Source organism: Nycticebus coucang, chromosome 20 (assembly GCF_027406575.1).
Source record: "Nycticebus coucang isolate mNycCou1 chromosome 20, mNycCou1.pri, whole genome shotgun sequence".
In the NCBI taxonomy this organism is placed as follows: Eukaryota; Metazoa; Chordata; class Mammalia; order Primates; family Lorisidae; genus Nycticebus; species Nycticebus coucang.
Genome location: NC_069799.1, coordinates 55,672,772 through 55,697,506, shown reverse-complemented (window position 1 = coordinate 55,697,506; position 24,735 = coordinate 55,672,772). Strand labels below are relative to the sequence as shown.

Below are 24,735 nucleotides of genomic sequence, written 5' to 3'. Positions count from 1 at the left end.
TGAGGAGATAAGGTGGGAAGGGAGGTGCGTTGACAAGCCTGTGGGGACCTCTGTGGGCAAGTGGAACTGAGTTCTGCTGGGTGACAGTGTGGAACGTGTGCCTCAAGGTCATCCCATCCAAGGTGCAAGGGATTTGGAGCCTTCTGCAATTGCCATCAGTCCCTGATGAAGGGCTTCTACCTTTGGGGAGTTAATTTTCTCCCCCCTTGGCCTCCCAAGTGCTATGATTACAGCGCCATTATGCCTGGCCTTCTTTTGTGTTTAAATGTCAACATTTTTATCTGTTGATAGTGTAAAAAGTCTAAAAATGTATGCGACAATATAGCATATCATGGTTATATCCCTAAATAGTTACCTCTAATAGCCTAATTTTCTTTGCCAGTAGGTTTGGAGATTTAATGACTCTTTGAATATAATGGGATCATTTAAAATATTTAGACATGCTTAAAAGAAAACTCACTCTATGGTGGTGCCTGTGGCTCAAGGAATAGGGCGCCAGTCCCACATGCCGGAGGTGGCAGGTTCAAACCTAGCCCCGGCCAAAAACCAGAAACAAAAAAACAAAACGAAAAAAAGAAAACTCACTCTATGTTACTGGACGTTTAGTCTTCAGTTATTTTTAACCTGAGATACTGGGTTGAAATGTATTGTTTCTTTCCTACATGTATTTGACCCTTGGTATTTCTGTCCTGGAATTCACCACACCACAGTGCGTGCTAGTGGGTGGGGAACTTGCCTTTGCACTTGTGTTGTCCACCACAGCACCTGGCACCTGATTGGTGTTTGTCAAATATTTGTTGAAAAATAAATGTGAGATTAGTGCAATCACATTAAGATGGATGGAGAATCGGTCCATTCTTTAAAGACATGTTTGAAGTATAAATATTAAAAAGAAAGAAAAGTCACATATTAGATCCTGCAAACAAGGCTGTGGAGTAATGAATACAGCAACCCGGTTGTCTTTATTGGGTTAGCTTTTTAATATTTCTATTACAATACCATAATTAGAATGGACAGAATGTAGAATGCTTATAAATGCATTACATGGGAGCGGGGGATAGTGGCAAAAATCTCACAGGCTGGCCTTTGGCCAAGGTCTTGAATATACTTTCACAGGAAGAAGTATGATATTTTAAATCAGACATGTTGCACAGGGACAGTGATTAAAAACAAAACTCCAGGCTGGCTACTCGGAGGGAAAAGAATAGTGTCTGATGAAAGTATCACCATAAAGTGATAATTTTACATTTCCTTGTATTGTCTGGCAGGGGCAATATCAAACTTACCCTGCTTCCAAATGGCAGAAGAGAAATACAGGAAACAAGAATAGATAAGTGTGTGTGTTGAAATAGAAGCTCTTCATTTCCAAGTGCTTTCTTTTTTTCTAACAACTATAAACATTTCCCTATCACTCTTCAGTAAAAAGAAAATTTCAGGGGAAAAACTAATATTAAATAGATCCATAATCATTCATTTGTTATTACATAGTTTATTTAAGTTACTGGTCGAGATGCTTCAGAGTTAATGAATATTCTTCCATTCATTCAATTAATATTAGTTGAGAGATGAGTTTTGCTCCCGAAAGAGAAACTACAGTTTTGAACCAGAAAGATCAAGTCCATCTTCTCAAGGAATTTATGTTCCAATAGAGGGGGAAAAATAAAACACAAGTAAGCAAATTCAAGAAAAAGCATATATATATATATGCATATAATATACGTAACTACCATATATATGCTTTACATATTTATATGTATATGCATATATATGGTAGTTACGTATATTATATAGAAAATACAAGAATAAAAGAAGTTAGGATGGTCAGCTCTCTGAGTCGACACTTGAGCGGGACTTAATGACCCTCTCAAGAAGAGGAGGCTCAAAATATGAAGTCACTAAGGTGGAAATGACCTTGGAGGCTTTGAGGAGCAGAAAGGCAGCCTGGGGAGGGGTGATGGGAGGAGAAGCAGGCAGTGGGGTGGCTGGGCTGGAACATGCTCTTCCTAGTGAGCTATGATGTGGGTGAGGGCTGGATGTACTTCTCCTGGGTACAGGATTGAAATTGCTGCCAAACTATAATTAGAAGCAAAATCTCCTCCTATAATTAGAAGCAAAAATCTCCTCCCATCCAGGAAAACCTCTCCATAAAGGTGGAAATGAAAGAAAACAGTTTTATTAGTGAGTAAGCGTTTACCAGAATGAGGTGCTCATCCCAGGAAATCTGCTAAAGTGATTAGGGAAACAGAAAGAGCTCTCTCTCTGATCTGCAGCTCAGAGAATGCAACCTGCTACGTTTGATAGGTTTTCCAAGGTGACAAGTCGGGTCCCTCTCCGTCCAGGAAACTGGGAGATCAGATGTTTTCTTTCTCCATGATTCCATTTCAAAGAGAGGAAGACCAGAGCAAGACCAGGGCGGCTTGGTATGGGGTGGTGGCCATGGAATTGTGTAAAAGAGAATGATTAATGAGCTAGTCAGCATTCTCCTGAGAAACAGGCGTGTGTGTGTGTCAGAGATAGTGGGTGTGTGTAGAGAGAAAGGGACAGTGTGAGAAAGTATCATTTAAGGAATTGACTCACACCACTCTGGAGGCTGGCAAGCCCAGGTCTGCAGGGCTAGGCTGGACCCAGGACAGAGGTGACACCAGTTCAAGTTCAAAGGCAGTCTAGAGGCAGAATCCCCTCACTGGAGAATTCTCTCTTCTCCCTCAGTTTGCTCTCTCTTGAGGCCTTCAACTGATTGGGTGAGTCCCACACACCATGAAAAGTGATCTGCTTTACTCAGATCAACTGATTTATATAATAATCTCGTTAAAAAATACCATCCTAGCAACATCCAGGCTTGTGTTTGATCCAATATCTGGGTGCCATGACCCAGGCAAATGGACAACATAAAATTAACCATCACAGTATAATTTCTGGCAGAGCCAATAGATTTCACTGTTGCCCTGGAATGTAAGAGAAGGCTTGAGACGCAGAAAGACTCCTGGATTTGTAGGTTATGGGTCTGGTGGATGCCATGAATGAGAAAGAAAAGCTTGCTCCCGAAATCCCATCTTCCTTGGAGTTAAACTAAGAGGGAATTACAGATTAAAAAAAAATAAGGCACGGGCCGTGCCTGTGGCTCCAAGGAGTAGGGCGCTGGCTCCATATACTGGAGATGGTGGGTTCAAACCCAGCCCCCGCCAAAGGAAAAAAAAGAAACTACCAAAAAAAAAAGGACATAAAAGTCAAATGAGCATAAAAATCTCTAAAAGAGGAGCACAGTTCATGCCTAAAGACTTTCTCAGTGTCCTCTCTTAAGGCACTAGTTTACCAACTGGTGAGTTGACTCAATCTGACCAGTTAATAAGTGTTTGCTGTTTGACAATACAGTCAGTATTACTGAAGTAAGAGGTGAAAGATGTATTTCTTATTAATGAGATATTACTGAGTAAAGCTATCTGAAAACTGGCAGATAAGCCCTCAGAAGAAGATAGTAGGTAGAATAACAATTAAGTGTACAGACATATACAGACGGTGCCAAAAATAGGTATACTCATTTCAAGAAAGGAAAACACTGTATTCAGTGTCCTACTCCGTAGATACGATAGCATTTGTTATCTGGTGTCTCTTGTTGTTACAGAAGCCAAATGTGACTTGAGTAGTACAATTTTCCTACATTTTCTTCTTTCTCAAAATGTGTATTCATTTGGGGGACACCCTCTGTATGGTATATGTGACAACATTTTCCACGTTGATGACCTTTTCAGATTAGAGGAACCTAGATTATATTTAGGCGTAGTGATGATCATAACTGCTTTTTAAACAAGTGTCCTTATTTTCTCATTTCCTGTATTGTATCACGAGCAAAGTCATTTTATTAACATTTTAATTTTACTGCCAAGGGAGGGAATTGGTCATTTTGCCCTGCTAGGACACGCACAGTGGCAACATGACATGGAGTGTGGAAGGAGCTCGGTTGGAGGGGCGGAGACTCGGGCAGGTGTTGTACGTTCTGTTGACAGACGCCAGCTGCAGAGAAGCCGACAGGTGCCGCGGGCGTTATGGGTCCAGGCTTCACTGAGTCCTGATTCCAAGAAGTCAAAGCAGCATGCATGAGTCATCAGGCTGTGGAAACCAAGCAGGGGGTTGAAGCTATACAGAATTAGGACCCCAGGTAGGATAGAGGCCGGAAGTCTCAAACAAGTGTGAACAAAAGCTGAGCCAGAAGCCCCTCAGAAGAAAGTAATCTTTCAAGGCAAAAAATTCTTTATAAGCTTTTTAGTGTTGTCCAACTTTTATTTTTTATCATTTATTTATTTTTATTAAGTCATTTGTACATAGATCATTGATACGTTTATGCCATTATGGGATTTGATGTGTTGATTATTTGTACAAACTGGAGCGCTTACATCCTATGAATCAATATAGCTTTCACCTCATTTACCCAATTACAGCATTAAGACATTTGTGTTCTACACCTGATAGATCCAACTTGTTCTTTGCAATGTGCTCCACAGTGTCCAACTTTTTTCTTTTTGTTTCCTTTTTGTCCTCTGCTGCACATTGGAAGAAAAAGAGTTTTCCTGGGCCACACATTAAATGCACAAATACTAACGAAAGCTGATTAGCAAGAAACGGTCTGTGCGTACTTGTCTTTTCTTTCTTTTTTTTTTGAGACAGAGTCTCACTCTGTCACCCTAGACAGACTGTTGTGGTGTCATAATAGCTAACAGCAACCTCAGATTCTTGGGCTCAAAAGATCCTCTTGCCTCAGCCTCTTGAGTAACTGGAACTACAGGTGCCCACCACAATGCCTGGCTAGTTTTTTTCTATTTTTAATAGAGATGGGATCTTGATCTTGCTCAGTCTGGCCTCGAACTCCTAAGCTCAAGCAGTCCACCTGCTTTGGCCTCCCAGAGTGCCAGGATTATAGGTGTGAGCCACCATGCCCAGCCCCGTGCACACTTTTCAAGGTATCAGACAACACAAACAAGCAAAAAAAGGCCTCACTAAAACAACACGTAGCCCACTGGCTGCAGGTTAGAAACCCCTACTTAGTGGACTGTTCTGAAACTGATTTTGGAGCGTAGGTGATGCCAAGCTCTGCCGGGCATTGAGAACTATAACAGGAATATGGCTTGTGAAAATTCTTTGTAAATGCTTAAGAACCCTTCTAGTGCTACTGCTCAGTTTTATTTCACTGAAATGCTTTGATTAATGAGCTCATTTATTCAGGCTTCCAGGCATCTGCAATACCTCTAGTTCAGTTTGAAAGAACTGTACAAATAGAAGAGATTTAGGAAAATTTTATAAGAAGTGTTTATGTGTATATCACAAAATTAAAACAATTCTTGAAGTTTGGATATTTAAAAAAAATAACAACAAAAAAGAAAAACCTCTATGTGAATTCAATTTAGAGATAAGGGGGAAAAATATGCTTACCAGATCCGTTTCCCCCTGCTTTTGCAAGAGGAAGTCTGTTTTGCCAGCTAGCAGCTCTGTGCTTTAAGTCTGAGCCATCCTTACACATTTCCTTAAATCGCCAGTCCATGATTACGAATAGAAAAAACATTGCCCTTGTTAAAGTTATTCTCATACAATTTTACCTCCAATGACATAAAACTTATATTTACTTTTCCTTTATGGAAATGTCACAAATTATTAAACTTTCAATACATTCTCATGTGGTTTGTGTTATATAAGTTTAATCTTTTTTTCTGAGAATCTCACTCTGTTGCCCCAGGCTAGAGTGCCATGGAAGATAGCTCACAGCAACCTCAAACTCTTGGGCTCAAGGGGTCTTCTTGTTTCATCCCTGAGTACCTGGCACTATCAGCACCCACCACAATACCTGGCTAGTTTTTCTATTTTTAGGAGAGACAGGGTCTCACTCTTGCTCAGGCTGGTCTCCAGCTCTTGAGCTCAAGCAATCTACACCCGCATTGGCCTCCCAGAGCTCTAGGATTAGAGGTGTGAGTTACCACACCCAGCCTTCTATGAAGTTTAGATGGGGAATGCAACAAAATGAAAGCTACCCTAATAGAGGTTAATTTATCTCTGGAAGCTAAATCTGTATGATACCTGTTATTAGAAAGGAAAACATAACAAAACAAAATAAAACAAAACCTTGTCGAGTTAGCCCAACCCAAGTCACCCAGAAAGCACCTAACTCGAAAATTTGCCAGACATGAAATGAAGAGAAAATTACCTAAAGTAAAACTATTCTTAAAATGAAAAAAAAAAAAATACAAATCCCTGGGGCTATAAGCAGAATAATTATACATAGGTTTCATCTCTGTCTCTAAACGGGCTGGACATGCCACACTTCAGAATCCTATTTGGAAGAAAAAAAATCTGATTCTGGGGTATACATGTGTTTAATTTTATAGCTTATTATGTTATCCCATTTTTCTTTTTTCAGATTGATATCATTTCTTTTCATAATTGGACTTTACATTCATTCTATATCATGAAAATGAGCATGTAACGGGGACATTTTTCAGGAGGCTTCTCATACTTAACTAGAGCAGCTTGAAGACGTCCAGCTCGGTGCTAGCCCCCAGGGCAGCTTCCATCCTGTTCTCTCTCCAGCTTCTGGAATCTTTCTTCCTGGAGTCACAAAACTGTTTAGCAAAACGGAGTGCTTGGGAACTTTTGACCTAAAATATTGAAATATTGTCCTTGTTACATGAACCCATTTAACCCTGCTTGCTTTCTTCTTTTTTCCCTTCTTTTCTTTTTTTTTTTTTTTAACAGACACTAGGCAATTTTTAATCTACAATGAAGATCACAAGCGCTGTGTGGAAGCAGTAAGTCCTAGCTCAGTGCAAACTGCAGCTTGCAATCAGGATGCTGAATCCCAGAAATTCCGATGGGTGTCTGATTCCCAGGTTATGAGCGTTGCCTTTAAACTTTGCCTGGGAGTGCCATCAAAAACCGACTGGGTTCCTGTCACACTATATGCCTGTGACCTGAGAAATGAATTCCAGAAGTGGGAGTGCAAAAATGACACGCTTTTTGGAATCAAGGGAGAAGATTTATATTTTAACTATGGCAATAAACAAGAAAAGAACATTATGCTCTATAAGGGATCTGGTTTATGGAGCAGGTGGAAGATTTATGGAACCACAGATGATCTGTGCTCTAGAGGTTATGAAGGTAAGAAGCTTGGAACTGTTACCGTTGTGTCAAATCTTTCCCCTCTTCTTAATTGGAAACAAATCCAAGAAAAATATGTTCTTGTTTGGTGTATACTAGAAATATTAGAAAATAATTTTCCCTGGGGTCTTTGAACTAATGCCTCTTTTAACATTGTAAAGTCAGAGGAATAAATGAACTTAAGTAATATTTCTTTTTCTCTGGTTTAAATTATCCCTAGAGAAATGATTCATACAACAACATTTTTTATCAATTCATTTGCCTAATATGAAATCTTGGCAAATTGCTGGACAATGTGGATTTCTAAATGTTTGTAATTTATGATGTCACCTCGTGGGTATTTAGAGACCATCCTAATCAGAAGATGAGTGAAAGGGGTGTGGAGCTGTACCCAGAGACGAGACCAGGAGAGGTTCAGGGCAAATTCAATAAAGGGACTGAGACCCACCTGGGCAAAGATAGCGTCTGCACTGAGGGTGGTTGGAAGCTTGTTTTTATACTGGGCCAAGGGAAATGAAGATTCTACAGCTTGCTGGAAGGTTCTGGAGGGTTAGGTTCTTTCCGGTGGAACTCTCAGGGTGGGACCAGGTGTAGGCCTTTTGTTCTAGGAGAGGAGGAGAAGGGGGAAGGGTTTAGACCCCCCTCCCCAACAATTAGAAAGGCTGAGGAATGAGCTTATAAATTTATACACAGTACATTTAGTTAGCTATTGCAGAAAGAGATACCTCCAATCAGGGGGTGGGGAGATCATCTTATACATAGTTGGTTCCCTGAGCTGTTACAGGTTAAATAAAATCAGAGTATTTAGACTTTTCTTTTATCAGGCACAGGCTGCATGGAAAACAAAGCAAAACACAAAAGAACTTGAAGCCTTTTGTAAAGGTTGGTCTCTGAGTCTGATGATATGATAACCACATTTTAGGCTTGGATACTTGGTTATCATGTTGTGTTCTCCAGAACAACCTCAAGGTCAGAGGAAGAGCCTCCCTGTGAGGACAAGAGAGAAACTTGCATGTTACTTGGGCTGCTGAGACTGGCTGAACCCAGCTTATTGCAACTGAGATGGAGCATAGGAATTCAGTTCTTTGTAAGAAGATACATTTGTGAACATGTTTCATTTTCTGTCTATAGTATGGAAAGAAGACGGGAGAGCAAGAATTGAGAGAGGGTAAGAGAAGAGCTCAGGAGAAGTTATTCCAGGGCATTTCTTGAACACCGTGTAGGTTTAGGTTTTCAAATTTTTTTTTTTTTCTCACCATGTAGGTTTAGAAAATACATGAGGGCAACCTAAGTTAACACAATCTTCCAGGAGAAACTCTGTAGAAAATTATGGGACAGGACAAGGGTGAATTAAACTTCACTGAGTCAAATTCTATGAATGAGAATTATGCTAACTGAAGAACTGAACTTGACTGTGCTAAGACATTAGGCTTATTTTATTTTAAAATGCAACACTGTAGGTCTCCTTCCTCTACCCTTTCTGTTCTCCCATTGGTTTTGAGATAAATATGCGTAGATTTAGGATAGTGGTTCTTAAGCTCTAATGTACTGAAGAATCACTTCAAGAACTTGTTAAAAATGAAGATTCTGAGTTCCCCTGCCACCCAGATTCTAAGTAAGCCAGTCAGGGAAGAGTCCATGAAACTATTCCATTATTTTTATGAAGACTCGGGCGGTTATGGTGTAGATGGTCCCCTGTCTATATTTTGCGTACTCTCCCAAGATTTCCCAGTACTGAAGATAGTTCTGATAGAGGAATTACCCTTAGTTTGACCACAAGATCCTTTAACTGGACATATTTTAGGACCAAATACAGAGGTTGTATCATACAGACTCTTTCTCTCTCTGAAGAAGAAAACTTGTTGGGGTGGGGGCATGGAACTGGTTGAGAAGGATTATTTTGGAATAATAGAACCAGAACTGTAGATGTAGGTGGATTTGGTAGTTGTGTGGAAGTTTGGATCACAAGAGGAACAGTAAATCAACTGTAGTTAGATGATTGTGAGTGAGGTAATTGGGGTTCTTTGGGTCACCAGTGCCTGGTGTACAGAAAAATTCAGGAATTATTAAATCAAGTGAGTTAGTCCTGAAAAACTCTTTCTGACCGGCGTCTATAAATCCACAATTTCTTGGCTAACTTTAACAGCACAACTAGCCCTGAGGTGGTCTTCACTGGTTTCTTAGATACGAAGAAACAAGTGTCTCAGTGACTAAGAGAGGCACAATTATTTCTGAACCCGCCCTGTTCCTTCTATGATATATGATCTGAAAGATCAGTCCTTCAATGTAGTGGAACAAGAGCTAGAATAGCATTTTAAAGTTAATGCAACCAGTTCATTGACCAAAAAGTAATTTTTGAGGTAATTAAAAATAAACCTAGCATTTAAGGAAAACCAAATAAGTAGAATGAGTGAAGAAAAAGGAAGAAAGGGAAGGAACCCACATTTATTGTGCTCTTCCAGTGTGCAACACGTTTTACAAAATTTATATTATCTAAAAGACTGAATGTCTGTTAAGACCTTTTTCAAGTCATAGTCTCTACAAAATGTAATTAAGAAAAGAATTGCTACCTAAAATTAAATTCTGAATATCAGTTGGTGGCAAGTGGTCACATACTTCAATGTAAAGACTTTCATCTCCCAAAGAGGGGATTCCTACAAAGATAGAAACTTTATTTTATTTTTTTATTTTTTTTGCAGTTTTGGCCAGGGCTGGATTTGAACCCACCACCTCCAGCATATGGGGCTGGCACCCTACTCCTTTGAGCCACAGGCACTTTATTTTTTAAATATATTTTTTAAGATGGAGCCTTTAAACAAACTGGAGAATTCAGCTGTGTGAGTTGTTTGGTTCTTAATAAAGACACGAACCTCTCTGACCCTTTGGCTTATGCCAAACCATGATCAGCGATTTACCTTTCCGGTTGAATCCAGAGCTTCTGGCTTCATCTGTTTGCCTTCAGTTTTTAAAAAGACAGGTCTCAATTGTAGATGGCATCTCATGATCTGGAGTGATTTGTTTTCATGATGTAGACTGCAAAACTACGCCCAAATTCCCATTCCTGATAATCATTGTTGAGTGACTCCAGTCCAGGCTGGCTTGACAGAAATTGGTTGGTGAGGGTTTAAGGTTATTTTCCCTCTAAAGATTCCATAATTCTGCAATTCCAACCAAGAGAAAGAAGAGCCTCTTTGTGCTGGAGAAAATGCAAACATTAAAGCTGGTGTCCATAGAGGAAGGGGGAAAATCTGTCCCCCCAAACGGTGGAGCTATTCCTAAGCCCAGACTGCTGTGTGTACCCAGCAAAAGACCAAGGTAGAGGGGAAAAACAAGGGTCCCCTGTGCAACCTACACCTTCTTACTGGAAAATCAGGGTTCAGAAATGCCGCTGACGCTTCAAATGCCAACCATTGTGTTTCTCTAGCCATGTACACGCTGCTGGGCAACGCGAACGGGGCGACCTGTGCGTTTCCGTTTAAGTTTGAGAACAAGTGGTACGCAGATTGCACCAGCGCAGGGCGCTCGGACGGCTGGCTCTGGTGCGGAACCACCACCGACTACGACGCAGACAAGCTATTCGGGTACTGCCCTTTGAAATGTAAGTAACTGTTTATCAGGAAGAGTTTGCATGGTTGGTATGGCATGGTAGTGCTCAGGAATTGCATTTATCTGGAGCATTTACCCCCTCAGAGTAATTTCACCTTTGCAATCTCACTGTATCTCACCAGAAGCCTTTTTTGGAAGGCATCGTCTCCGTTTTATAACGGAGAAAGTGATCCATGTGGGCTGGAGACTAGATCACAGACCTTTGGAGTCTCAGCCCAGGGATTTTTATGTGTATTGAGATCTTGCTAACAAGAGTAGACTGTACCCCCCACTATCTCAACATCTCCTGAGATCACGGTTAGAAAATGAGACTGGACTCCACTGTCCCAACCTTCCCTGCAGCAAATGACCTCTTTATTTCTACCAGTTCTCAGTTATTTTCTAAGACTTTAGGGCAAATTAACCTGTACGCTATGCAATATACGTACGCCTAGCTCTGGAAGCATGCACGCCATGTTCTCACCCCCAGATGCTTTCCCTTTGGGAAACCACAGATTAAAAAACCAGAAATAAGTGTAGGGTTTGATGGAGAGAGAGGCCCCTGAATTTTTTTCATTGGAATGAAAAGGGCTCCTTATTTGAAAATAGTAATAATGATACTCTTTTTATGTTTAATTTAAGAAGAGTGTCATTTGCTTTCAGACAGCCAGGAATCAATGGAAGTGGGTCATGTATATGCTTGAAAGTTTTGGACAAGTGAACATTTAAGTTGTATAATGGGAAAGAAGCAGGATCACATCACCAGGGCGGGAGGACTCCAGGGCAGATGAAGACTTGGTGTTTGAGGAAACGGCAGCAGGTTTTCAGCAGGGTGGAGGATGTCAGCATTGGGTGGCAGAGCTGGGGCTAAGGAAAGAGGAAAGGAGAGTGTTCTTTCTCTTTTGCTTCACTTTCCCTGTCACCCAACGCCCCCTTCCCGCTGCCCGCTTCTTCCTTCCTAACCTTCTTGCCCACTGACCTCTCGCCTGCTACTTCAGACTGGGTCAGAGCAGCTCTTGCTTCCTGGTACCACTCAGGACGTTTTCTCCCGCTGCCCTGCACAGGGGAGAGGCCAGGCAGGACATCTGATGGGGTCCAGGATGATTGTGAGGCTTCCTGAATTGTAATAGCATCACTTACAACTCAGTTGTCAGGACCACAAATCCACTCCTAATCCACATCATCTCAAACACGGATGTAAAATAGTACAACTTAGAAAAATAACTTGGCTTGTCAAATTAAAGCCAGAAGTCTAAGAATTGTGCTTATTTGTCTCTTTTGAGCTATACTCTCTGCTCATCCCTCTGAAAGTAAACTTGATTTCCTGAGTCCACTCACTTCTAATAGAACAATCCCCGCAAAAGCTCCCAGCCGTCCCGCTCCTGGTCACACTGCTCTTCCATTCTTGATTGGAAGGAAATGTATTTACCTTCTTCTAGCAACTTTTACACATTTGATTCCCACTAAAGGTTTATAGATGTCAAATTTTTATATTAGAAGTCTTTTTCTGAAAAAGTAGCTCCTCCTTCCCCCAAGACAAAGCAATACCAGTTTTTCATTGATTAAGGAGGATATTTCTCCTTTGCTTAGTAGGAATAACATTTTCTAAATCTGTTTCATGGAATTTCTTAGGCGTTCACATGCAATGGGGTCCAACTATATCATCTTCCACTTAATGGTACTGATTGACAAAAGAGTTGATGGATGAATGCGTGATCTAATGAATGAAATGTACGTGACAGATTATAAATCCCTCAGCACGAAGGAAACTCACAACCTCGAACAGCCTTAACTATGGGTGGGAGAGGTGTCCTGAGCATGTTCACTAGAATAAATGTTTAGTCGTGTTACTTTACATTTATATCTTCACCACCAAATCATATATACTTTTTCCTATTAAACGCAAAAGTAAAATAATCATAAGAAGTTTGATTTCAATGTACATTAAAAATTTCAAGCACACTTTGTTTCATGCCTGTCATGTGGGCTTTGTAATTTCCTGGTCTATTTCATTTTGTGCTCCTTTCAAAAGAGCGTTTTCTTCTATGTTAGCCTTAAACTGGCCTTAATCTTCGATACAGGAAGATGAAGTCCCAGTTCTTGACCCGGCAACAGTTAATATACACACTTCATTGTGCATTGCATTGCTTATTGCAATGTTTTCCTTCTGGGTAGAGATTAATTTTCAAGTATCATGAGAACAGGAAAAGACCCCATTCTTTCAGTTTTCTGGAGCTTGCAACTTTAGCTCTCAACATCAGTTGTGCTGGTTTTCTGTGGGAATTTGAGCTCTTTGGGGCTATGAACAGTCAGCAAACCTTTATATGCATTGAGAAATATCTTTTAATCCCTTGACTTAAAATGCAAAATTTACTTTAAGTGAAGAGTCCATTGCATTTCCTTCTTTGGTCATTTATATTGCTTTCCCCCATTCCTGGAGCATGGAAAGAATCCTCCCCTTTTTAATATCTCACATTTTCTGTTATATCACAGAGACTCCAAACTCTAAAATGAATTGTTTAAAACAATCTCTGTCTTTAAGTAAACCCCAAACCATCCTCACTTGATCTCATTCACATATACAATCAACATAAGACCTCAGATCATTATCATTTAAATTTAGCCTCACTAATTCAAATTTATTTTTTATAGAACATATTATGATTTTGTCATGAAAACATCTTCAACATTTCTATGCTGTTGCCAGAATCAAATTTTGATGTTTTCTTCCTCCTGGATGTGCCATGAAACCACAAGTTTCATATCATGGTGTGTGGTGTTTTGTCACCCTTCGATGAAAAGATCTGATGAGGTCACTTCCTCATCAGAGACAAAGGCAGAGTTAAGAATCAGGACAAGATAAACTGTATGGAAAGCAGCCTAATATCACAGGACATTGAGTATTTCACAGAACATTTGAGAAGTTATATAATCCTTTATCACTTCCTTACAAATAAATGAAAAGATGAATCCTTTACATGGCTCAAAAATAGAACCCTGGGGTATTAAAAAGAACAAAGAGAAATTTTCTTAACATAAAGCATATGTAAATATTTTGTTTACTAACTTCTGAAACGTAGGTAAAGGCTATAAATAATATTTATCTATGCATAATAGAGAACATCCAGGTTTCTGAAATGTATTGGGAATTGTACAATAGAAAAGAAAAAAGATTATAAAAAATAATTATATTTTACCCCAAGGAAAGAAAAAGTAACAATTAGTATCTACTATTGCTAAGAGCTTTACCTATACTGCATACATCCTAGTGATGGGAGAATGAGACTCCCCAAGTTCATGATTTAATGTATAGGCAAAATACCCACTTGCTAAGAGAAGACTTGTATTTATTTTCTTTCATTCCCTTACCCCGTCACCTTTTTTTTTCTGTCTAGATTAACAACAGTGGGCTGGTATTTCTATTCTTTGTCTTTACAATTACTTCGCTTTCCAACTCATCTGATTCCAAATTTCCCAAAGGAGACTAGGATGTTATGCTTTGCTTGCTTTCTGCACGGGGAAGAGATTGGATGTGGATGTAGCTAATTCTTTGAAACCTCCCTTCTCCCCCATTTCATTTCAGGAGTAAAGAAAATCCCAAAGCCACTTTAACAATAAGTAAAAGGGAAAAATGAAAGGAAAGGAAGAGAAAGATAATGTTTTAGGCAATCGTGCTACTAAGCTAGTTTAAAAGATAGTGTTGCCCTGAAAGTGTTTTCTATGCAGGCTGTAGCCCATTCTCCTTGACTTCTTTCACAGTTGAGGGCAGTGAAAGCTTGTGGAATAAGGATCCGTTGACAAGCATTTCCTACCAGATAAACTCCAAGTCCGCTTTGACGTGGCACCAGGCGAGGAAGAGCTGCCAACAACAGGACGCTGAACTCCTGAGCATCACCGAGGTACATGAGCAGACCTACCTGACAGGTAATGACATGGAAAGGAAATCAGAGCTGTCATTAAAATCATGATTAGAAGTAGATTGCGCAAGAAATGATAGATGTCATGACAGTTGGTCCTTAACCAGGTTACGCGGATGGTATGACAGGTCTCCACTCTGAAAATGACACCAGGGATGGCAAATAGGTCTCTGCTCATGAGCCAACTTGGTTCTACAGGTTGTGATGGTCCCTAGAGCCAGTGCTAAGAAGGATTCTGAGGACTAATCTGAACTCAGAGTAAAAGATGCCACAATTAATTATGAGTGTTTTTCTTGGACATAAGGCTGGTCAGGTATCTGGGTCTAACATGAAGGCAGAAATCTTTCATGTGCACCGCACTGTGGAGTTCAACATGATAAAATGCAGTGTTGCCCCTCCCTGGCAGCAGGCAGAAGTCACAGGTTGCTCTGAAACCCTGGCTCTTGTCTCTCTCACTCCCAGGGTCTCTGTTTTTCAGGTCTTATAGATACTCTTTTCACAGTGTATTTGTGTGTGTGTGTTTAAACATCTGTTCTTCTAAGATTGTGAAGACTTGACAATCTATCAAGATCGATCAATCAATCTATTAATCTAGAGTAACTATTTTAGCTTCTGTATACACCAGGGGAAACAGTGAGATTAGAAGCAGAAATTAATGTGGGAGCAAAACCATCCCCAATTTCCTGGCCTCTAAATCCCTGCCTTCAGTTTACCCAGACACTGCACTGGAATGGTATAGCACTCCTCCTATGAGTTCGAAACACCCCCACTGGCTCCTTATTTCTCATCAAATAGTTAATAAAACACCTTTTCCTGACATTCAAAAGCAGTCGTCTATCCACCTCTTCCTGTTTCTCTCTGTGTCTTTTGCAGTCTTGACAAAAGAGAAGTCTTTGTTCCTGATCTATCTTCTCACCTCCATGTCTTTTCCCGCATCATTTTCTTCTTCCTTGCCAAATTTTATACAATGGGCATGTAATCATTTCCACTTCCGCCTTCATTTCTCTTATTTACTTCTTGCCATTTTTTTATAGCAGTTACTCACACATATGCCCCATCCTCTACAAGACTATAAATACATTAATTTATTTTTAATTAATCGATTTATTCCACAAAATATCTGGTACCTCTGTGCTAGGCTTTATACTAGGTCTTGGAGACATCAAAGCCAACCCCATCTTGTCCACATGCGGTCCAATGGGGAAAACAGATACAAACAAGAAAGCAAACAAATAAAAAGGTACAAATGATAGCAGGTGCCATGCAGCACGCCAGCTGGAGGCTAGGGCTAGAAATGGGGGCTGTCTGGTGAGTATGTGTGTTCCTTCTTTCTCCCAAGGAGATTCACACAGAACCTTCCATGGAAAAGAGTCACAATGAATGTTTGCTGGCTGACCCATGTTAATGCAGCCAAATGAAAAGAATGCCTAATATTTAGGCAGCTGCATAGTTTACGACAAGAAGACAGTAAGTACAGTGGTTCTTGAATGCGAAGTTGCTTGTTCACATCACCTGGCAACTTGGTGCAAGTGAAGGTTCCCAGGCAGGCCCAGGCCCTGGAGATTCTAGATCAGTAGCTGTGAAGTTGGGCCCAGGAATCTATGTCATCACCTAGCCAGGTGACGGGGCAGGTGGTTGAGGGAGCATATCTGGTAAAAGACTGTGTTAGTATTTGCTGTATACAGGCAGCAGAGTGCAGGGGTTAAGAAAATAAATTTTGGAACCAGACAGCCCCGGTGCCAGCTCTGTGAAGCTGGGGAGCTTGGGGATATTTCCGGAGGCATCAGTGACTTCTATTTTTTTTTTTGAAACAGAGTCTCACTCTGTCACCCTGGATAGAATGCCATAGCATCACCATAGTTCACAGCAACCTCAAACTCTTAGGTTTGAGATCCTTTTGCTTCAGCCTCCTGAGTAGCTGGGATGACAGGCATCTGCCACAATACCCGGCTAGTTTTTCTGTTTTTAGTAGAGACAGGGTCTCATTCTTGCTTAGGCTGGTCTTGAACTCCTGAGCTCAAGCCATCCACCTGCCTCAGCCTTCTAGACAGCTAGGAGTATAGGCATTAGTCAAATAATTCACATAAATCTTTGGTCCTCAACCTGTCTTCCTGGGACTGGTACCACCAGTCTGTGGCCTTTTAGAAACCGGGCAACACAGCATCACCACCTGAGCTCTGCCTCTTGTCCCCGTCTGCTGTCCATGGAACCATCCAACTGGTCTTTGATGTCAAAAATTTGGGGGACTGCTGGTGCAAAGCATTCTAAGGGCTAGAGTACATCCCCCAACCTCACCTCATTTCTGAGCACTTCTCTTTTCCATGTGTTTTCCGATGATACCCTCTTCTCTGCAACACATTCACCCTATATGTTTTCATTAAAGAGATTGTGAGTAGAAAAGTGCTATGATCTCACTGTCTGCATTCATAAACTCAGAGACCAGATTCTGCCTCAGTTTGCACCAATTATTCTTACTCTACCTTGGACTTTGGAGCCCTATACTATTGAGACAAAAGTCAGAGAGATTCGTCTTGACAACAGTGTATAAAAATAAGGAGGCAGAAGAAAGCACCAGAAGAGAGGAAGATAAAGTCATGTAGATGAATGTTTCTTAAGGAATTAAGAAATAGAAATAGATGATTAAGAAATAGAAAAGATGATTCACAGGAGTCCTGAGGTTATTTGTGTACATTCGCGTGGGTGAGAGAACCGTGTATAGAGTTTTAAAATGGTTTCCGTTGGGGTGTATGTGTTGTTTTTTTATTTGAATCTGTTTGTGGATCGTGTTATCTTGACTTGTTCCAATGTTTGCTTGTTTTCTGGTTTTCTGGAAGCCAAGGGACAGAGCCCAGGTTACTTTTTCCTCCTTTCACTGGCTATGGGGAAGCATGGATGACATGATTAGATGGTGGCTTTGCCTGCTACAGACTGATTTCCTGGACCCTGAACTCAGCTATCAGAGTTGGGCTGCAGGAAATGCTTCCCAAGGGTGACCACTGTGTCCTGGCAGCACAGCAAACAAGCTCCCAGAGGTTCAGAGGCTGCGGTCACCTCAGATACTTACCTGACTCTTATCAAAGCCTGTGGAATCTTAGTCAGCCAGTTTTAACTGAAATCTGGTTCAGAATGACATCTCTAATGAGATTTGTAGTAATTCCTGCCTTTTTTTTCAAAGTCAAAAATATCATGCGTTGGCAGGGGGAAATCTGACAGAGAATTTAAAAAAATTAAATAGAGGAAAGATATACCCCCACCTTATTTTGAAGAAAGATATTAACAACATTTAGTATTTCTTAAGAAACATTGGGGAAGAATCTAGAAAATAGGGGGCTAAATGGGTGATTGTGATCCATTGCATTGAAGGGAATGTGCCATTTAAAAAACAACCCACAGACAGTTAACACTTTAAAAATAAGATCTCTCTTAGGAGAGGATTTTTAGGAATCGAGGTCACTTAAAAATTGTATAAGCCCATTCAATGACTCTGAGATTTGATTCGCTGTCATCTGTTAAACACGAAATTTTATTTCGAAAGCTCACACCAACCTCACAAATCCCCACTTTATAGATGAGATAACAGAGCAGGAGGAAGAGCTTGGGAAACTGCTTCATGACTCACCCTGAGAAAATAGCTGAGCTGGAATCAGCCCCATCTTCTGTTTCATCTTGCAAGTGTCTCATTCTCTCAATGATCAAGGATCTGGTGGTCCCGAGTGCTAATGAGAACCCTTCATGGAGACACCATGTCTCCTCCCTCCAGTTCTTGTGTTTTGAACGTGGCAATCTCGTTTCCTATTATCTGCCTGGCAAATGCACGCCAACCACAGGCATTCTATTATCTGCACTACTTCTGTTTCAACCCTGAAAAATGCTGGGACATTCTATTTATTATTTTTTTAATATTATTTTTTTTTAATCCTCAAGTCCCGAATCTGATTTATGAGTACATATGCCCAGGATTAGGATTTACAGAACTGAAATAAGATACGGGAAGTGAAATTTGGCTCGTTTCCCTGATTATGTTTTTAACAGTTTCCTTTGGTATTGCCTGGAAAACAAATTGGACCTCAATGTAGAAAAGAACGCAAAAATTCCAGTGTTAAAAGTGGCCTTTCATACATTTTTTTAAAATCAAAAGAAAGTATATAGTCATTTCAGATAATATATACAGGAAGTTAAAAATTTAGTAGTTTAGCAGGCAGAATTGATGTACAGGAAGTTAAAAATTTAATAATTTAGCATGTAGAATTGATGTTTTTCATAGTGATAATAAAAGTATTTGGGTCTGCTCCTTTGTAAAATTACCTAAGTGCACTAGAGGAAAAAAATTGGGTAATGCTCATTGGCTCTAAGTGATATATTTAACAGAAGGTCTGAATTTTGTTTCTAAATCACACCTTTGCCAATTACATTAGTAATAATAATAATCCTATTAATAATGATATTGGTAATAAATAGCAGTAACTTAAATTTATTGACCAGATGCTATACATGAGGCTTTGTTTTAGAAGGTATTAATTAATTGGCTGAGCATGGTGGCTCTTGAGTATAATCCCATCACTTTGGGAGGCCAAGGTGGGAGGATTCCCTTGAGTCCAGGAGTTTGAGACCAGCTTGGGCAATATAGCGAGGCTCCGTCTCTACAAAAATAAGAGGTATGGTGGCCCAGGCCTGTAGTTTTAGTTCCTCAGGAGACTGAGGCAGGAAGGTCACTTGAACTCAGCAGTTTGAGGCTTCACTGAGCCACAGTGATACCACTGCACTCTAGCCTGGATGAGAGAAGAAAATCTTGTCTTTAAAATAAATAAATATGATGAATTAATTTAATTATTTAAAGATGTGCTTAGAAGCACCTAGAGCCGATAATTCCCTTTAAGGGCTGTTATCATTTCCCATCATGGCAAACATAGTAATTTAATTAAGAAATCTCAGACAAAAATCTAATTTAATTCTTCTTTAATCAGTGAATTATTATTATTATTATTATTTTTTAGAGACAGAGTCTCACTTTATCACCCTTGGTAGAGTGCCATGACATCACAGCTCACAGCAATCTCCAACTCCTGGGTTTAGGCGATTCTCTTGCCTCAGCCTCCCCAGTAGCTGGGACTACAGGCACCTGCCACAACGCCCGGCTATTTTTGTTGTTGTTGTTGCAGTTTGGCTGGGGCTGGGTTTGAACCCACTACCATCAGTATATGGGGCCAGCGCCCTGCTCACTGAGCCACAGGCACTGCCCTAATCAGTGAATTATTAATAGTTTTTTAAAATTCAAATATACTTCTTTCTTAACTGATACTTTTTTTTAAAAACTAGAGTAATCGATTTTTAGTTAATCAATATTTAACACTTCGAAATACTATTTTAAAGAGCATTTTCTTTAGAATACCTCTCTGCAGTTATACAGAGAATTATTAATCAGGTTAGTAAAACCTTAAAGAATTTGTGGGAAAAAAATCATCTAATGTTCAATTTCAGTTCATAGTGTAATTATTGACCTAGAGCATAATATCAATATGATACTGATCACAGAGTATTTCTAAGGTATGGTTTGGTAGGTAGTATTTCCTCTCGACACCTTATAGCTTATTTGTTTGCCTAAATGATTTGGGGCAACACTTTTTAGTTGGTTTAACTTATCCTAAAACAAATATATAATGACATAGTACTCATAATAAGTTTAATAGTCCCATGTAATTTAATTACCAAATTAAAAGAAATAATTGATGACATGAACAACTACGATTGTTGTGACATAGACAAATATTAACCACTTCATCATCATTATTTTTTTTAAGAATACAGTCATGCTTGAAGATCATCCTGGAGATTTAAGACTAAAGAAAGATTTCTCCTTTTGATAATGTCATTTCCTTGGTATAGCTTTTATAACAAATATTTCCATATTTTGGAATAAAATTCTAACTTTCAGGAACCCACTGCTGAGTCTTGACAGATGACAAGAATAAGTTCTGGCAATAGGCTATTGTTTGCAAGCAAAGACAGGTATGACAAATACCTGCCTAGTTCATTGTTCTTTGCTGAAAGGTGCTCTAACATTTAAAATTGTCTAGAAGAGTTATTATCATAATAATAACTCAGGGGCAATTTTAATTTAAACACAGATTGAATCTACTGGGAAAACCACATTGAACCCTGGGTTCCACTAATACTCTGCTTCCCTGCGACAAGTTAATTTAACCTCTCTGTCCTTACTTAGTTGCCACATCTGTAAAATAAAGAAATTGGATTACGTACCTCCCAAGGTATAAAAAGTATCTAAGCGAGAGATCTGTGCTAGCTTTTCGACTTTGTTTTCTAGAATAGCAAAAATAAAATAAAAAGAAAAGTAAGTGAATTTGAATTCATGTTCATCAATTTTTTACATGCCAGTATTTAATTTCATCCTAATCCTATTTTTATTTTGCTACTTCATTTAAAGACATCACACAATAATGTTTACTTTTTAGCACCCGTGGGTATTGAGTGCAGTTCCGTTTATGAAACATCAATGTTTCATCAATATCAACCTAGTCAATAATCTTCAAGTGGTTGTCTCTTTGCAAATGCTGAACAATATGCAGATCCTGGGATCTCTAAGAAAGCCGGGGCCCCCTCATAGAATTGGGGGTACAATAAATGTAAGATACTTTTCTCAGCATTGGGTCACTACCCTCCCCAGTCATTTTAATATACGACATGAATGAGTGTATGTAAAAACTAATGAAAACTGGGAAGAATTTTAGCGACCTTGAGATAGCTCCATTGGTTACATTGGAACTCCGGAGACTGTGCTTTGGTGTCATATGAACCTAGGTTTAAATTTTAGCTCTATCACATCATTTAAACTCCCAAATTTCTAATCAATAAAATGGAGATAGTCTTACTCAACTCATAATTCGTGGGGGATTAACTAAGCGAAGATAGTACCTTGCATATAGTGTTTAATAAGTGTTAACTCTTACTATTGAAACTATTTGGTATACATCGCAGTAAGCATAAACTGGTCGATTTATGTTTACCAATAGGTACACATACTTGAGGTTGGTATTTTATTAAAACCAAAGACAGTTTTGTTTTTCACTAATTGCCTTTAATCGATAAAAATACTTTAAAGAGAACAAAAAATTCTTATATCTTCTTTCAAAAAAATGTGTAATAACAGGCTAGAATGTTTCCCATGGAGGACTGAAGTCTGTGTTGCTTCTTTTTTCTTTAAGTAAAAAAAAATTCCATATCAGACCTAGTACAGAGTTTTGAGTATCGTAATTATGACTTATAAACTGCCTAAATAAAGCATTCATGTTAGTAGAAATACTGACTGGTTCGAATTTAATCACCGTTTTAATGCAGAAGAAAAACAGACTTAAAAATATCATAAAATAAAATTTATGTGGCTCCGTGCCCATAGCTCAGTGAGTAGGGCACAGGCCACATACACCAAAGCTGGTGGGCTCAAGCCTAGCCCCGGCCTGCTAAACAGCAATGACAACTGTAACCAAAAAATAGCCAGGCGTTATGGCAGGTGCCTTTAGTACCAGCTACTTGGGAGGCTGAGGCAAGAGAATCACTTAAGCCCAAGAGTTTGAGGTTGCTGTGAGCTGTGACATCACAGCACTCTACCCAGGGTGACATAGTGAGACTCTGTCTCCAAAAAAAAAAAAAAAAAAAAAAAACAAACAAAAAACAAAATTTATGGAATAAATTCTGAAATAGAAGGTCAGAGTAATAAGTTATGAAAGTGATAAGTTGAAACATTTATGACAATTTTTCCATCAGAGTGTATAAAATTTGACTTTTATACAAAATAAATCTTTTACTTCAAAACGAAATAAAAATATCATGATTTGATGACATTCATGTCCAAATAAGAATCACATTCATATTGTCCAAAAGTATAGTTGTCAAAATGCAGAACCTTAACAAGAATCTTACTAGCTTACCTGTGCTCTGCCTCAGTTTCTTTTCCTGTCAATGGAGGTGATATTTTGTTTACTCACCTTAGAGTGTTAAGAGATGCAAAGGGTACCAGTTTAGTTAGGGTTATTGTTATGTCCCTTGATTATATTTGATTCGAGCACTTAATTCTGATTTTAATTTCATCACTCTTTCTGAATGCCAGTTTTGTTTTTGCTTTTTTCTGTATAGGATTAACCAGCTCTTTGACTTCAGGACTCTGGATTGGACTTAACAGTCTGAGTTTCAGCAGTGGTTGGCAGTGGAGTGGTGGCAGTCCATTCCGGTATTTGAACTGGCTACCAGGTAGGGTTGAGTCCATCTAGGGTCAAATAATCCAAATTTAATTTACCCGGACACTATGAAGAACTTTCTCATCGTGCGTGTAGATCTCAAAGAAGATTGAGAGACTTTATCAGATAGAGTTCATTCCTCACCTTGCTTTGAAATCCACCAGCCTGATTTAAATACAGGGTGGCCCTTGCACATGAACTTTATGGCCACCCTGGATAGTAAATCTGTAAGGTTGTACCAGCTTCCAGGGAAAAGGACTTGTCTGCCATGGTTATCACACAAATCAATACAGATTTCTGTTTAAAATGTAAATTCTCAGCATATCCATGATTTGCTAGGCATTATATCCAAAACCAAATTTTGTAGCCACCCTTCACCATGGTTTACTGAATATGCTAATAGGATTGTTACTCTGTGCCTGCTGTTTCATCACCCTTGTCATCATCCTTGAAAGGATTATCTGACACTTATTTGCAAAGTCTGCCAAGGTGCTTTCAGCTTTTTCTATGACTGATATTGGACTCATTTGTCATGATTTTTTGAATTTTATGTTTCATTGAAAGTGCTTATAGGATCGATGCCCATAGCACAGTGCACACCAGTCACATGCACCAAGGCTGGCGGGTTTGAGCCGGGCCAGCTAAACAACAGGGACAACTGCAACCAAAAATAGCTGGGCATTGTGGCAGGCTCCTATCGTCCCAGCTAGTTGGGAGGTTGAGGCAAGAGAATCGCTTCAGCCCAAGAGTTTGAGGTTGCTGTGAGCTGTGACACCACGGCACTCTGCCCAGGGCAACATAGTGAGACTCTGTCTAAAAAAAAAAAAAAGAAAAAGAAAGGGCTTATAAATAAAATATGTACTTATGACCTGTAATATAGAATGGTATATACAGGGTGGACATACATCCACCCTGTAAAATATTTAAAGATTTTGTGTGTATACTTATGTATACATATATGCTATGAATTTAGTGACCTGAAACTATTTGGTGCGGGAGAATTTCTCAAGGCTGTCTTTGGGTTGTGAGATATCTGCATTCTTGCTGTCACCATGACAACGATTGACTTGACATTAACACCATTTTCTCCTGTTTCTAACCTAATAGGACCAGATTAAAAAAACCTGTCTCAGTCACAGACTATTATGCCCTGTACCAGCATGAAAAGCACTTTCTTGGCAATTTGTAGTTTCTAGAAAAACAGAAGCAGGGGATGACAAAAACGTACAACAGCTTTCTTATTTTTTTGGAAGACAGAAAATGCTATAGGCTAATTATTTCTATGCTTGTATTCCCCATAGAAATAATAGGAAGTAAAAGGATATGAATTACTAAATGTGATTTTACACATACACATAAAGCAATGTTCTGAGAAAACAAAAAAACCAGTAATAAGATATTTTCAATTTATTCAGCAATTATCAGCTGGTGTTAATAGCTACTTGAAGTCCTCTGTTGGAGATGATTCCACACCACTGCCTATACCCCACCCTCAAAACAGTCTTGGGGTTTTAGGACAGTTCAATTAATGATCAGTGATGTCTGTTGTGGGTGTGAGAAAGGGAGAGGCTTATTATGTTGGTCACATCTTTCTAACTCCCCCCATGGGCAATACCAATAATGGTGTTCTTTCATAAAGTAAGACTTATTTTTTAAAGCTACTAAATGTTTTTTTGCATTTGGCTTAGAAAATTAAACTCTCCACTTTCTATATTGACTTATTATATCAACCCCCCCCATTTTGATAAAATAATATTTCCAAAATGAGAGGACTTTGGGAGGCCAAGGCAGGAGGATCACTTGAGGCTAGGAGTTTGAGACTAACCTGGACAACATAGGGAGAC

The 24,735-nt window shown here is 39.4% G+C and overlaps 1 protein-coding gene across 1 annotated transcript in view; it reads left to right on the top strand.

Moving 5' to 3' along the window:
• The window catches only part of MRC1 (mannose receptor C-type 1), a 90,921-nt gene that overhangs the window by 3,308 nt on the left and 62,878 nt on the right, over positions 1-24,735 (top strand). Inside the window, exons 2-5 of the mRNA XM_053572934.1 lie at positions 6,739-7,140; positions 10,565-10,738; positions 14,485-14,649; positions 22,791-22,904. Coding sequence (XP_053428909.1) covers positions 6,739-7,140; positions 10,565-10,738; positions 14,485-14,649; positions 22,791-22,904 — 855 coding nt within the window. The remainder of the gene's footprint in view (positions 1-6,738; positions 7,141-10,564; positions 10,739-14,484; positions 14,650-22,790; positions 22,905-24,735) is intronic.